This window comes from Embiotoca jacksoni, unplaced genomic scaffold (genome assembly GCF_022577435.1).
Source record: "Embiotoca jacksoni isolate LCO1_2020_lvr unplaced genomic scaffold, fEmbJac1.0.p SCAF_7, whole genome shotgun sequence".
Classification (NCBI taxonomy): Eukaryota; Metazoa; Chordata; class Actinopteri; family Embiotocidae; genus Embiotoca; species Embiotoca jacksoni.
The window spans coordinates 19,505,896-19,521,917 of record NW_027185425.1 but is presented as its reverse complement, the minus strand read 5'-3'; the positions used below and the strand labels follow the sequence as shown (position 1 = coordinate 19,521,917).

The 16,022-nt window shown below is 42.1% G+C and overlaps 1 protein-coding gene across 1 annotated transcript in view; it reads right to left on the bottom strand.

Annotated features, from left to right (window-relative positions):
* Nucleotides 1–16,022, bottom strand: part of LOC138215054 (ubiquitin-conjugating enzyme E2 E2-like) — a 71,848-nt gene that overhangs the window by 54,671 nt on the left and 1,155 nt on the right. Inside the window, exons 2-3 of the mRNA XM_069177004.1 lie at nt 9,928–10,125; nt 3,191–3,241 (exon numbers count right to left, since the gene is read on the bottom strand). Coding sequence (XP_069033105.1) covers nt 3,191–3,241; nt 9,928–10,118 — 242 coding nt within the window. The 5' untranslated portion in view covers nt 10,119–10,125. The remainder of the gene's footprint in view (nt 1–3,190; nt 3,242–9,927; nt 10,126–16,022) is intronic.

The window sequence follows — 16,022 nt, the reverse complement described above, 5'->3', positions numbered from 1 at the left end:
GGCTTGTATCTCCGACTGCCGCTGAAATACGCTCCAGCAACCTGATCCAAATTTTTCACTTATGACTGAGGAGCCCCGACTGCAGTCGAGCTCAATCCATTCGTCATGAGGGATCCTTTCAGCACGGACGTTCTTCAAGGAAGCCTCCTTTTACTCCAAAATATGTCATTTTTATACTACGTCTGCCCATGAAATCTCTTTTCCCCCTCTGCTGTTTGGCCCTTTGTCAAGAAACATAATGGCTTGCTTCAGCCAGATTAGCCTTGTCGTTGAGATTGGAGAGTCAACAAACAGACTGTGACGGTGACAGATCGGACCTTCACAATTTCTGTCATCCCTCACCTGCTGAAACACACTGCGGCGGCTCATTTACACAGAGAGCAGCGCCGTAGATGAATTGGTCTATTCTGACAGGTGAGAAGTTTTTGCTCTATTTATGTGCCTGTCTGCAAATACAACCTTTTCAATAGAGATGTTTTCATTTTCGTGAAATTCAAAATGGCACTGAAAATGTTTCTGCATGTGCAGCACGTGCTGCACATGAATCATTTGTCATGAATTACGTTACAAGACTGAAACATTTTCAGAATTTATAATCCACACAAACAGTGGATGCAGTTCTTTACTCTTAAATAAATTCAAGATCATTTCGGGCTGCAATTGTTATCTGGTCTATTTTATACTGTCCAGTAGGAAATCGCAATGGTGGAAAGGTGAGGAACAGCAGAACCCTGACTGGTTCTTGAAACCTCAAGATCCAAATTAAAATGTGTTTCTGGTCTAAATGCTGGTAAACGTCAGTTTAAAGTTGGGAATCTTTTGTTTTTCCCCTGATACTGATTCTGTTATTGTAGCTCAGGTTATCCAGTGATACTAATACCAGTGCTCACTATGCTGCACGGACTCAGTGGGATCATATTTGTGTAAGGTAACATGAAACCAGAACTGGCTGTGGAGCTGGAAGGACACCAACCCGACAGATTGTCAGAAACTCAGTGGAAAATTGTTTCCACAGAGGCTCCATGTGATTTGATTTCCCTGCTGACTATGGCTCTCTATGTCTGTAGTAAAAGGGAAAGTCATAAATGCTGGTGGTATAGATGATGTGTTTAGGTTCCAGTCCAGCTGCTGTTGGGTCTGTGCTTGTTAGGGCTGCTCCCGACTGAAGACTCTCTTAGTCAACTAAAAGTCCTTAATTTAAGCCCATAGTCAACTAGTTGGCTCACGTTTATGATATTCATTTAATTATTGAATTTCTGTTTCGGGCATCAGAAAATAGTTTAAGTTCCAGGGGTTACAAACAATGTAATAAGTAACACGGTTAACTCTGCTACAGTTCAGACAAACACAAAACTAACAAAGAGCTTTTAAATTTGAACTTTTTCAAGCACACAAACTGAGCTGCCTGTTAACGACACCGCTAACGGTAAACGCCGTAATGATTGTGAATGTCTTGGAACAACCAGTTGGTAGACTGAATATTTAGCTGATTTATTACCACCCAGTATATCATATATTGGCCTGATGGTGTCTGTGTCGAGGCTCCCAACAGATTATTGACAGTAGGGTGGAAGAGGACCTGCACTGTCACACTGTGTGTGTGTGTGTGTGTGTGTGTGTGTGTGTGTGTGTGTGTGTGTGTGTGTGTGTGTGTGTGTGTGTGTGTGTGTGTGTGTGTGTGTGTGTGTTGGTAACGAGCTTTTACCAACTCTGCAGTGACAAAGATGCAGAGATGCCATCATAACATTGCATGAACCGGGCCTTTATTTCCTTCTGTGGGCCATAAACATGGTGCTGGATATTTGTAAAGTTGTTCTACTGAAACGTGGCCTTGCTGCACACTCTGTGGCTCATTACAGAAACTGAATCACTCCTGTTGGCATGCGCTTCACAGAGGCTAACTTTACTTCTCACACGAGAGTCATTCAGTTCCCACAAGAAGCAGCGATGTCAGGTTCCCCACAAAGCCTCCTTCCTGAAGAGAAACACTGAAACTGTAACATGTTTCTTTAAGTTTTCTGACAAGCTGCAGTTTAAGTAAACCACCAGTGAATATTTTGACTTTTCCCGTTAACCAATTTGTAGTCAACCATCCGGGGCAGCCCGGTATTTTTTGAAGTGGTTGAGGTTCGGCCTTCTTCACCACACAAACATGTTTTTACTGTCAAGTTACTTCAGTTGAACTTCAACTGCCATCAGGGGATGGTACTACATCAAGTCCCAAGTATACCTGCAGAGAGACAGTACAGGAAAGGCAACAGTAGAGCTGAAGCTACCATTTCTTTTTCTTTTCTATGTATTGAGGACTTTTTGAACTTTTTGGACGTGTTCAAAAATGACGACATCTGACTCACGGCAGCTTTTCATTCATGAAAAAGTCCAACACTTCTCAGTTTATAGAAAAGCAATGCAGAATCCACCACCCACGTCCGACAGGTTCTCATACAGGTGCTGCATCTCCTCTCTACTTCTTGGGTTGGGCACAAACATTTGCAGTGACTAAACCCAGCTGCTCTGTCTACAAGCCTGCGAGCGTTCATGCATCACTGGATTTTCCTGCTTTCTCAGCCCTGCAGGAAATGCCTGGACTTTCCATGCTGCCTGCTCGGCTCACAGTGTGAAGCATTAAGGTCACATGTCCGCTTTCCCAAACATCATCAATTTGAGAAGAATAACAAATGCTGACAATGAAAGCTCTTACTCAGATCTTGATTGGCAGGTAGGTACGACATGCCAGCCTTTCACCACACTCTAACTTGGTAAGAATAAGAACCACGCAAACGAGTCGAGCCGCAGCACAGTGCTTTACCCACCCATAGGGAGCATGAGCAAACACAACACTGTTGCTGCAGTGATCCTGATGGTAAACACTGACAATCAGGTCAATCACACTGATATTTATTTTACTTTTTACCCCGAGTCTGGTTCATAACTCACACTGCTTACAAGGTCTGGTCCATTCATTACGGCTCGGTCAGAGCAGACAGCCGTGCAAATGCACACAATAATCTACCTATCCTATTTGTGTGACTCGCTGAGGTGGCACGGTCCACACACACACACACACACACACACACACACACACACACACACACACACACACACACACACACACACACACACACAAAGAGTGACTAAGGTGTCAGAGCAAACAGCCCTTTTTAAAAACCCACAATCAACAGGCTCCTACCTGCAATTTGGCGGCGGGTCCAAGGTTATCTCTGCTAGCTCCTTCTGGATCCTGAAACGAGATGAGGATCTGTGTTATAATCACACTCTCTCAGACAGTTGTATAAATCCTGCCTGTAAAATCAATCTGTACGTGTACACACTGAAAACCTCATTGATTTTCTAATGAGCTCCTGAGCGCTGTGATTGAGCACGGGAATAAGTCGTGTCACGCAAGATCAACACGGGGTGCACGGCTGAATATTTGCAGTTTCTTTAAGCATGCATGTATGAATTGATATTAATGTCAAAAGACCATGTTGGATAAAGGAATCATATCCATTGCATCAGGGTGAATTCATTAACTGCTGGTCATGGTCCTGTTTCAACCCTCACACTTTTAGGAAGCAGTTGGGAACATTTTCATACAGGGATTATAAAAAGAAATGAGTTTAATGGACAGACTGTAGGAGGGTCAGATTTCTTCCTGGTTAAGTGTTCATTAGACAGATTTGCGTACATGGATGCAGAGGACAGGAGCTGCTTTACAATCACACAGAAACAAAGGCTGCTGTTATTCTCTCCTGTGCAGAGACGACCACCTCTGCTTCATTTCATGTTTAACAACATTTGGAGTGTGTCATGAAGCCTCCATATTTTACTACTGTTTCCATGACTTTCCAAAATATTGTCATCCAAAGTTCTTCCATTACTAAAATACCTTTTTCCCTTTGTGAATTGCTGCTGTTCAAAGCCACTGGCAGATCAAGGAGAGATTATTTCTGTAACTTTGCATTCCCTCTGATTCGTGCAGAAAGGTTTTGCTAAATTATGGTATGTACTATCCTTTATTAGCCGGCCATATATCCTTAGTGTCAGATGTCAAATTCTTATTTCAAGAAAAAAAATAAACTTTCTCAGCGTAACATCATGTCTAGACTAAAGGTTTCACTCCAAAACATTTTGTGGGAACTGGATCAGTTGAATTAAAAAGACAGTCGGGCAGAACAGAAGTGACCAAACCATCAGAAGACCAAGAACAAACACACAGACGGGCTACGACATGCCGGCGTTTCACAGTCAACGATGGAAAGACGTCTCGTTTCCTGATGAATCCCAGTCAAAGATTTGTGCCAGTAACAGAAGAGTATATATGTAAGAGAATAAACAGGAGAGAGATGCAACAGTGGATCAAACCAACAGTGAAACATGGTGGGACCATTGAAGTCTGACGGGGGTTTGGCTGCACCTGCACCAACTCACCCACTAACTTCCCCTTGATTTAGCAGAAGCAGCGCTCCACCCTTCAGAGACACGCTTCACCCTCGGCTCTACAGCTTTGTCCAGGAGGATTCTACTGCAGCAGGATAGTGAGTCCAATCACACCTCAAAGCTTTAAAGAATTACTTGAAGACCAAAGAGGACTGACGAGTGCTGACTGTCATGGACTTTCCTTCACAGTCACCTGACCTCAACCCCACTGAACATTTATTTGAAACTTTAAGACTGAGAAAGTCAAATGTTCCTGACGTGACAAGCGGCTCGTTGGAACATTGTCACGTCCTGCTGGGAGAACATAGGACGTCTGGTCTGAGACCACGCAGCTCGAGTGCTGCTGTCAGGAGAGCGAAAGAAAAGAAAAAGAAAAAGAAATACTCAAATATTCTGAAGTTCATTGGCATTTTCCTGAGATTTGGCTGTCCCTCAAATTGCTAAACTGCTATGATCATTTATAATGAAACACTTAAAGCAAATGCAAAACAGAGCAGTGGTCTTAGACTTCTGGACTCCACTGTACCTGCATGGAGGAGTCATTGGGGTTATGGATAATAACAGGCTTACCGACATGCTCCATTAACATTTATTGTTGAGAGAAATGATATCTAATTTCTGTGTGTTATTACTGAGGCAGAAGTCTCAAAGGTAAAAACTGTTACAAAGATTACATAAGGAGTACAAACTTCGGCTGATTTGACAGCAGCTAAACACCCGATAAATAACAAGATCACAGCTTCATCTTGTACAAAGGTAACTAACCTGGCAGCTTTGTTGCAACTGCTTCTCCCTTCATTTCTTGTCTGTGTCTCTACTTTCTATCAAATACAAGCAAAATGGAAAAACATGGCTGTTAAAAGCCATCCTTGGGTGGGTGGGAGGATGGTAGTGGTATAATGGTTCACTCGGTCTAATGGTCCTGTGAACATAAAAACAAACTGAATACAGACTCCCTTTGTGAGGTTGTGAGGATCTGAAACCAAAGAGTTCAAGACCAGCTGAAGAAATGTCGGCACAAAGAAGTCAATTACTAGACTTCATGTGTGTACATCACAGGCTGATGATACATAGCAGGGCAAGAGTATCCAAGGATTTTCTTTAAACTCTCCTCAGTGGGGAAATGACTGCACACGACTCAGTTGGGGAAGGAGGGAAAAAAAGACATATTTGCAAAGGAGCCTGTAATACAATCTCCACGGTTGTAGAGTCTTTCTCAGCTCGAGTGCGTGCTGTGTAATTTTATCTGCAGTATTTCCTGAGGTGGCACATTTTGAGGACTGAAGCTGGGGACCTGTTAGAGAGAGTGGTGCAATGAACAAGACCGGAGGAATCTGAAGGGAAAAGTGCTTCTGATTTCACTGCGGCTTCCTCACTTTTGTGTACGACCTCTTTAACCAAACACATGCTTTCTCTAATGTTGCGCAGCTCATTGCATTTGATAATCCCGAGAGAGAGAGAGAGAGAGAGAGAACGAGCACTAAACTATTACATTCTGCATGCCTCGACAAATGCAAATAAGTCAATATCATCTGAGCAGAGTTTTTATGATGGAAAACACTAGCTTTGGTTTGTGTGTGTGACAGCTGATGATTTATTACAAGAGCTAGCTCTGAAAAGCAACTAAATAACACCTGCCTTTCAACATTCAGAGAATATGGTCACCCTCCAGCTCCTTATATTTTACGACACAAAGTCATCACTATATTGATTTTAAACTCTCTACTGGGGGCCATGTTACACATCTATTACTTCCTTTGTGTCCAGAATTTCTTCCATGGAAATACCTGGTGCTGAATGTTTACAACAGCTAATGCAAAGGCTTTCACTAAAGGGCCAAAACATGAGACATTAAGTATAAAATTAATAATAAAATTATCTACAGAATGTCAACAAAAAGCAATGTTCATGTAGGAGACAGCCACTGAAGTTAGCATGCAGTAGCCCGGGCCCGTCCTGTCTTCTGATAAAACTTTGTACCACAAGATGGGATAATGAGTCGCTGTAGCATCCGGTCTTCTCTCAGTTCAAGATGAGAAGTAAGTCGTGTATTCTAACTTCTTGTTATGAAGAAAGGTAAACACAGTGATGGCGGAAACTGTTGGCAAACCAGAAACAGAACTAGAGTCAACAGTGACCTCGGTTTCCGCTGGTGAGAAGACTTGGCGAGTAGAGGAACATTAGCTTCACATTTCTTATGGACTGATGAGTCAGTATTTTTTATGATCTACTAAAAAAGTATAAAGTTAGCCAGTAGTAAAATATCAGGGATGTTCTGACCATTGGGGCCAAATCTCAGTAAGCCTTTGAACTATGACAAAATCCAAAGGTTTTTACTGACGCAGTCCGTGTGTGGACGAGAGTATGCTGGGTTAGTCCGTCCCAGCTGTTAAGCTCAGGGCTGAATTTCTGACATAGTCCAGTTCTGTATACCTTTACTGACAGTGTCAATATGTTCAGTTTGCTGTTTGTCGAACAGTTGTTCAGACCTGGTAGAATAGCTGTATGCGACTCGTTTAATCACCATCTACCAAACGAAGGCAGATTTGTGTAGCAAACAAACCAGGCACACTGACCTTATTTGAACACTTCAATGTGAATCTATAGTGCAACTAATGGCAACACAAACTACCTTAAAGCAATCTGAATGTAGTCGATATATATGGCTTTGCTGTGGCTGTTTTCTTGTTTCTGTAAACTTAACTTTCTGTTAATGTAAACTAAAGGCATAAACAATTGCCATCTTTTATCTTTGCACTACTGGGTGAGCACAATCTGACTGAAATAAACAATTACTAACTATTGACAGAGCGAGAATATGTAGATTCTATCAAACTGCTGAAACTCTGGGAGCCGTTGTTCCACTGAAATCTGCGGCCTGCTCTGATAGTCTGACACTCACATAACCAACAGCATAGATCACACAATCTGATGGCTCACAGATTTTAGTGCAACACTGAACCATAGCTCACGGCTGACTGCCTTGATGACTCACTCTTTTCTTTGCAGATGACTGGCTGTATGCGTAGAGTTATTGTCATGCTACAAAATAAATTGGGGACCAATCAGGCGCCTCCATCATGGTATAATCAAGAGCAGTTGAATAATCTGCCTTTCTTTTGGTGATGTTGCTTCCAGCACTTCCAGCAGACTTGTTCATCTACGTCCTATCAGCACAATACCTGCCAATAAGTGACAGAGTGTAGAGAATAACAAAAGCTCTCTCAGCAGCTCTGGTATCAGCATCAACACATGAGCAGGTCTGGCTATGCTGCTTGGCCATCTTATTGTCCAATCAGATAACACGTTCCGTTGCTCCGTGTCATCACACTGAGATATCCAGCTCCAATCTGCCAACAGCTGCTTATAAACTGAATCGGTGCTGTGAAATAACACCCGGAGTGAGATTAAAGTGAAACCCTTTAGTTTGCAGCCTCCTCCTTTCTCTGGATGAATGATGTGTTTACTCCCAAATGTGCACATCATCTTGCAGCAGCCTTTACGATCTGATTGGGTGTATGGGTGCAGTCAGTTGGTAAAGACACAACAGAGCAGTAACGCAGAGCACTGTGCAAAGATGTTTAGATTCTTATCCATTACACAGCACCATCAGGGAGGCGTCTGATTGGTCCAAATTCATTCTGCAGCAGGACAACAAGCCCAAACATAGAGCCAGCGTTAGAACGAACTATCGTCAGCCACAGCTGGAGTCCAGCAGCAGATGGTTTGGGCCCCCACAGATTCCTCATCTCAACATCAAGGGGATTACATGGGGAGACAGAAGGCATTGAGACAGCCTAAATCCACAAACTGTAGCAAGTTGTCCAAAGCCGAGTTTCCACCAAACTGGAACCGAGTCTGATACAGGAAGGGAGAACGGTGGTATGGAAAACCTCTTACTTGGTACTGGAACCTAAGAAGGACCCCCATGTGGCCCCAATGACTTTAGACCAGTTGAACTAGCGTCTTATCAGCCTTATGTGGGTGTGAACTATACGAACATCTCCCTGAAACAGCATCGTTCTCCACTGAATGAAGGTGATGGCACTGCGAGAATCATGTTTTAAGATTTTTCCAGTGCTTTTTATCCGATCCAACTACTTCTACTGTGTGACCCGCTGCCCAGGGTGTCACGGTGCATCTACTGTCTCCTGGATCACTGATTATGTGTCCCACAGGCCCATGTTTGTGTGTCTGATGTGGTGGTTAGCAACACATACAGCTCCACAGGGGACTGTCCCATCTCCATTTCTGTTCACTGTGCACACCTGAGATTTCCAGTCTAACTCTCAATCATGCCAGCTGCAGAAGTTCTCTGATGCCTCTGTGGTGGTGGGGTGAATTAGAGATGAGCGGGAGTGGTGAAGCAGGAACTATCTGCTCCGAAACATGAACAAGACCAGGAGACGGTGGCCGGGTTTAGGTGGAAAAGAGCCCATAAACATCATGGATGAAGAGGTTGAAAGTGTTATGCACTACAAGTACTTGGGTGTCCACTTTACCAACAGACTGTACTGAAGGATAAACACAGACGCTGTGTACAAGGAGAATAGCATATTATGATGATTGATATTTCAATGTTTGCAAAAAGATGCTGGGTATCATCTACCAGTCATGAGTTCTGCTGGAGGAGCAGCATCGGTGCCAAAGATGCCAGCAGGATCAATAAACTCATTTGCGAGGCCGCTAATCATTGGTCACTTCCTGGAGACGTTCAGAGTCCCTGAGGAGGAGGAGGTCACTGAACAAACTCCTGTCATGGACAATTCATCCCACCACCTCCATGACACACTACAAAGACAGAAGAGCTCATCTTCCAACACTCATTCAGGCCCACTCTGTTTCAGGAAATCAGTCTCACCTTTCACCAGTTCACCTCTGTGCAACAGGTTAACACATGACCACCTTACCATCTATATATATATACTGTTTCTATAATACATGCAGTTTATTGTATGTTATTGAAAGCCATTTTTGCACACCTGCTCTTTTTATTCATTTTATGTATATTGACCATATCTTCATTTGATACTGTTCGGCTGATCTGCAATACTACTTTTAATTTTATTGTAATTCTTAGTATATTGTTGATTGTGCTGCTGTAACATAACTTGATTCCATTCATGGTCTGTCTGTCCAGAAATTTTCCAAGGAATTAAATGTTCCTTTAGCCCTTTGTGTTCTGCATTTCCCTGTAAGGATTGGGCAAATCAGTCAGCTGATTTTTCTAAAAGCAACAGCTGTTTTACCCTTTCTATTGTTTGCTGTTATTTTTGCATGACAAGTTCAAGTCAGGAGTTTGGGAATCACCTCCAATCAATTTTTCAGAAAACAGCACAGCAGCATTAGCAGTAGTAGCACCAAAGAGGAAGACACAGAACAGGTTTAGGTGACGACTTGAGAAGCTAAACAGCCATCCAGGATGTCGGAGACAAACACACCCAGCAGAGGACCGACAGTAAAAGAGACTGAGTGCAGCAGATCTACCTCTTGGCGCTGGTGGAGAGCTTGGCAGCGGTCTTGCTGGAGATTTTGGCCTCCTTCTTCTTGGGCTGGGTTTGGTCCCGCTGCTCGGGGCCCGGCTGCTCCTGAGGAGCTGCCTCCCTCTGCTCGGCATCCGAGCTTCCCCCACTGGTGTTGGGGCTGTCGTCCGGCCTCGGCTGCACCTCACTGGACATGCTGACACTGCGGGGGAGTTGCACACATGTTAGGGACACGGTGTGTAAACAAACACACACACTCTGCTGCAGGGTTCTTCATCTGGATGGGTCTAGTCAGGTTGGTGTATTGAGGGTAAATCCTAATGCCACTCTTTTTGAAATGTTCTAAAATTAACTAGCTGGACATGTTAGCATGTTAATAATTGAATAATATGTTGATTATTTTCCAGATTAAGGTTTAAAAGCACAGATAGGATGTCCTAAAACTTTTATGTAAGGAATTATAATATCCAAAGATATTCCCTTTACAGAGAAAAGTAGCAAAGTAGTGCTAGCTACAACCAGAGATTTGGTATTTTGGCTTACTAAAGGACCTCAACAACAGATGAAGCAGCAGTCCGGAGGCTGAGGGGTTACGATGCCGACCATGAACAATGACGTCCCTGGTTTGACTCCAGCCGAGGACATTTTTGTCTCTTCCCGTTTAACCACTTCTCACTTCCTGTCATCTCTTGACTTTTCACGCTCTAAAAAACCCCAACAATGAATTCCCTTAACTGCACATCCTTTGCCAAAATGTTGTTGAAGATTGTCCTGCCCATCAAAGTTTCTATTTACATCATTTCAACACTAACTTCTAGTCTAATAGGCTTAATTCCTGTATTCATGTTGTTGTCTGGTTTTCAATTGAATTCGTTTGAAATTATTACCAGCTTCATTTGGTCGACATCCCTCCATTAATATATTCATTGTTTTGGCTTTTATTGCACTCAACATAATGACTGTGGTTGTCATCAATTCAAGTCATGTTATCTTCACTTCACCTGCCTGTGTGTGTGTGTGTGTGTGTGTGTGTGTGTGTGTGTGTGTGTGTGTGTGTGTGTGTGTGTGTGTGTGTGTGTGTGTGATTCCTGCAGTGAGGAGAGGAGAGAAACTAACACAACCATCAATGACGGCAAAAACACAGTCGACACTCTCACACGGAACTGAAAGGAAACGGGTGCAGATAAAGTAGGAAAACATAAATACAATATTTTGTGTGGACTGCTCCAGCAGGGCCAGTCCTACACAGACATACAGTAGCTGTCACCGAGTGATCAAAGTCACACCGGTGGTCGGCCCAGCGCCACAGCTTCCTGTTTTCATTTTCAGTTCAAATCTCTCTAATTTCACTTGCACAGTCCAGGAAAACGAAAGGTTCGGTTGCTGTTGCCTGTAGTGACAATTCACAATGTAATATAGTCAATAACCGGGTGTCAGGATATATGTCGCACTTCATGAACCTCTGATACAGAATTTATTCAGCACAGCACAGAACTCAGCACATTTCTTCGACTCACAGCCATATGTTTATCTCTTTTTTAAATCAGTTATTCGGAGTTTCATGCTGCACTGCATCATGACCTGAGAACTAAACTATATAATCAAATTCAAACCTGTGCAGAGATTATTAGCCAACCTGTGGCACACCCCTTTTAAATAACTCGTAACAGCTTGCTCAGACTTGTGAACACCAGGGTTTATTCTGACTCCCTGCATGTTTTAAATGGAGAGTGACCATTTCTGCCCTTAAGTAGGAAATATAGAGTCGCTCGGTTTGAATCTAACAGCCTGAAGAAAAGCTTTATACATTAGTGGATCCTGTAACCAAACTAAATCAGTGTGCTGATGACTGAGATCAGACTCCTGAGGATATAAGGTGATTTGATTGTTATGACTGCTTTATGTGTTTTGTACATTTATGCAAAGTGTCACATTAATAAGTGCATGTTTAATCTGTGTGTGAATCTCTTGAACAGAAATGCCCGTGGATGCAACATGAATGACAGTTTAAACAGACAATACAGTTGTAACAAATCTTATTGTATTGTAATGTATACATGACAAAGTAGCAAATCCTCACATGAGAAGATGGGACGGTCAAATGTGTTAAATGCATGAATGTAGATTCATCAGGGGTTTAAGTTTGTGTGGTACACTCGCTTTGGGATGATGCTTCCTTGGTTCAGTCACATCTGTGATCCAAACATATTTATCTCTACTCACTTACACTTCCAGAAAATAAATTGTCATTTTATTTTGTGAAGTACTAAAACTGAAACGGTAGTGCTGCCTTTAATAAAGTTTAACTCAAGTTACATCGGCACTTGATTTATTTTATGCTGTACTTGAGGATAAACAGGTCAGAGTCTTCTTTACTGACACAATTATTCCAGGAAAAAATAGTGTTACTTTTTTGAAAGTGTATGACAAACATTTTAATTTGTGCAATTCTTTTGTTTCCTTGGCTGTACACAAAACGTGCTACAAACCGAATTAATAATTTTGTGCCCCGTTACACCCCTAATACTAATGCATTGTTTATGGAAATATACATTCAATGCTTCTGAAATACACACCAGGTTAGGGCTGCCCCCTGAAAGTCAACGAGTCGCATCATCTGTTGGAGACCCCTCAGTCGACTGAGCAAATTATTATTTTATTTTATGGCTGAGGGTTATTTTACACAGAGATTGTGTACTGGGTACTGGAGGTGTACAAAGAGTGATCAAGAAGAAGAAATGTACTAGTCTATGGAGCCCTCAGATACAATTTTTTTAAAAGCTATTCTATTAAATGATTTGCAAATTATGCTATGCCAACTGCGTTTATATGCATTTAACCAGTTAAAGCTTAAATAAAAACATTATCTGTGTACATGATAAATGGTTCTTTACTGTATTACCAGGATGGAAATCTGTGTATAAGCTCAAGATGTTTCATTCTCCAATATATGTCAATTGGATAATTTACTCAGCATCTTTATATACATATAATGTATGCTGTCCTTTTCTCTCTCTGCTCTCCTCTCACTCCAACCGGTCGAGGCAGATGTTCTCCACCTCTGATCCTGGTTCTGTTAACAGATGTTCTCCACCTCTGAGCCTGGTTCTGTCGGAGGTTTCTTCCTGTTCAGAGGGAGTTTTTCTTCCCTCTGTTGGAGGTTTTTCTCCCTGAAAGAGGAGGTTTTTTTTCCCCTCCTTGCTTATGTGGGAATTGTTGAATTGTTGGGTTTCTCTGTATGATATTGTAAAGTCTTGTTGTGAGGACTTTAATGTGTTAAGTGCCATGAAATAACCTATGTTGTGACTTGGCGCGATATAAATAAAGTTGAATTGAATATAAATCACTATATACAGTGGTGTGAAAAAGTGTTTGCCCCCTTCCTGATGTCCAATTTTGTTGCATGTCTGTCACACTTAAATGTTTCAGATCATCAAACAAATTTAAATATTAGTCAAAGATAACACAAGTAAACACAAAATGCAGTTTTTAAAATGAAGGTTTTTATTATTAAGGGAGAAAAACAATCCAAACCCACATGGTCCTGTGTGAAAAAGTGTTTGCCCCCTCCTGTTAAAACATAACTTAACTGTGGTTTATCACACCTGAGTTCAATTTCTCGAGCCACACCCAGGCCTGATTACTGACACACCTGTTCTCAATCAAGAAATCACTTCAATAGGACCTGCCTGACAAAGTGAAGGAGACCAGAAGATCCTCAAAAGATAGACATCATGCTGAGATCCAAAGAAATTCAGGAACAAATGAGAAAGTAATTGAGATCTATCAGTCTGGAAAAGGTTCTAAAGCCATTTCTAAAGCTTTGGGACTCCAGAGAACCACAGTGAGAACCATTATCCACAAATGGAGAAAACATGGAACAGTGGTGAACCTTCCCAGGAGCGGCCGGCCGACCAAAATTACCCCGAGAGAGCAGAGACGACTCATCCGAGAGGTCACAAAAGACCCCACAACAACATCCAAAGAACTGCAGGCCTCACTTGCCTCAGTTAAGGTCAGTGTTCATGACTCCACCAGAAGAAAGAGACTCGGCAGAAATGGCTGCATGGCAGAGTTCCCAGACCAAAACCACCGCTGAGCAAAAACAACATTAAGGCTCGTCTCATTTTTGCCAGAAAACATCTTTGGAAGGTGTGTGTCCCGTTACATCTGGTGTAAAAGTAACAGAACAAGAACCTCATACCAACAGTAAAACATGGTGGTGGTAGTGTGATGGTCTGGGGCTGTTTTGCTGCTTCAGGACCTGGAAGACTTGCTGTGATAAATGGAACCATGAATTCTACCGTCTACCAAAACATCCTGAAGGAGAACGTCCGGCCGTCTGTTCGTGACCTCAAGCTGAAGCCAACTTGGGTTCTCCAGAAGGACAATGATCCAAAACACACCAGCAAGTCCACCTCTGAATGGATGAAGAAAAACAAAGTGAAGACTTTGGAGTGACCTCGTCAAAGTCCTGACCTGAATCCTATTGAGATGCTGTGGCATGACCTTAAAAAGGAGGTTGGTGCTGGAAAACCCTCCAATGTGGCTGAATTACAACAACTCTGTAAAGATGAGTCGGCCAACATTCCTCCACAGCTGGAAAAGACTCATTGCAAGTTATCACAAACACTTGATTGCAGTTGTTGCTGCTGAGGGTGGCCCAACCAGTTATTAGGTTTAGGGGACAAACACTTTTTCACACAGGGCCATGTGGGTTTGGATTGTTTTTCAATTCAACTTTATTTATTTATATAGCGCCAAGTCACAACATAGGTTATTTCATGGCACTTAACACATTAAAGTCCTTACAACAAAACTTTACAATCAAAAAAAGAATTTCTTCCTTAATAATAAAAACCTTCATTTAAAAACTGCATTTTGTGTTTACTTGTGTTATCTTTGACTAATATTTAAATTTGTTTGATGATCTGAAACATTTAAGTGTGACAGACATGCACAAAAATAAGAAATCAGGAAGGGGGCAAACACTTTTTCACACCGCTGTATTTATATGGATGGATGTGATGATGCTTCCTCAAGTAGCACTGATTTAGACAAAAGACCAATATTACCCATATTATCATTCTACTCTTGTTTAAAAGGAAGCAGGAGTTTTGATCCACGGAAAAATAATTGGCAACATTGTTGATAATCATTTAATGTATTTGCCAAAAATGGCTAAATCAGTAGTTTAAGCCGCTCGAATGTGGATGTTTGTCTGGCTTTCTTTATCTTTTAAAGTAGTAAACTGAGATAATGAGTACATTGATCAATGATAAATAACCGAGTTCAGACCCACGTGTTCCTCCGGCGGGGTTATGCTGTATCCTCCCACAAAGGACCTTTGCAGCTGCAGAGTTTAGTGTGTTAAATACAGACCTCGTATTTTAGCTCTCATTCTCAGAATCAGCCAAGTCTAACGTCTGATGGTCACAACCCTTGAGTCTCAATAATAAAAGACACCTACAAGGTCGTGTTGGCTAAATCCAAATCCCCCATCACTCTGTGTGTGTGTGTGTGTGTGTGTGTGTGTGTGTGTGTGTGTGTGTGTGTGTGTGTGTGCGTGTGTGTGTGTGTGTGTGTATGTATGAGTGTGCGTAAGGCTCAAGGTGAACGACTCTATTTACATTCCTCAGCCTGGTATGAAAAATGTATGATACAGACGAATAGCTGTGAGGGCATTTTTGCTGTTAGCTGAAATGAATATCAAATTGGACAGAAGTAAGGACAGACTGTTCAATAAACAAGACAGCGGCTTTGGCAAACTGACCCAGCTTTTGACATTTGACAAACAGCAACAGCACACAGACTATCTGATGCAATTAACTGCATTTAGTGGTGAGCTGATATGAGAGATAATTGGAGGATTATATGGGTTAGGATGATACAGAGGGGCATCATTTCAAAGGTTGTAACATGCACTGAATCCTCTGGTGAGCCAATATCATGTCGAAATGACGTGTTTCCTGTTGTCAGGTGAAGACAAACACACTGAAAGTAAAAGTTAAAAACAGAAGAGAAGATTACCTTGGGCTCTTTGCCACAAGTGATTGGGCAGATGTTTTTCTTCCCCTCAAGTGTGAAACTGTCACAACA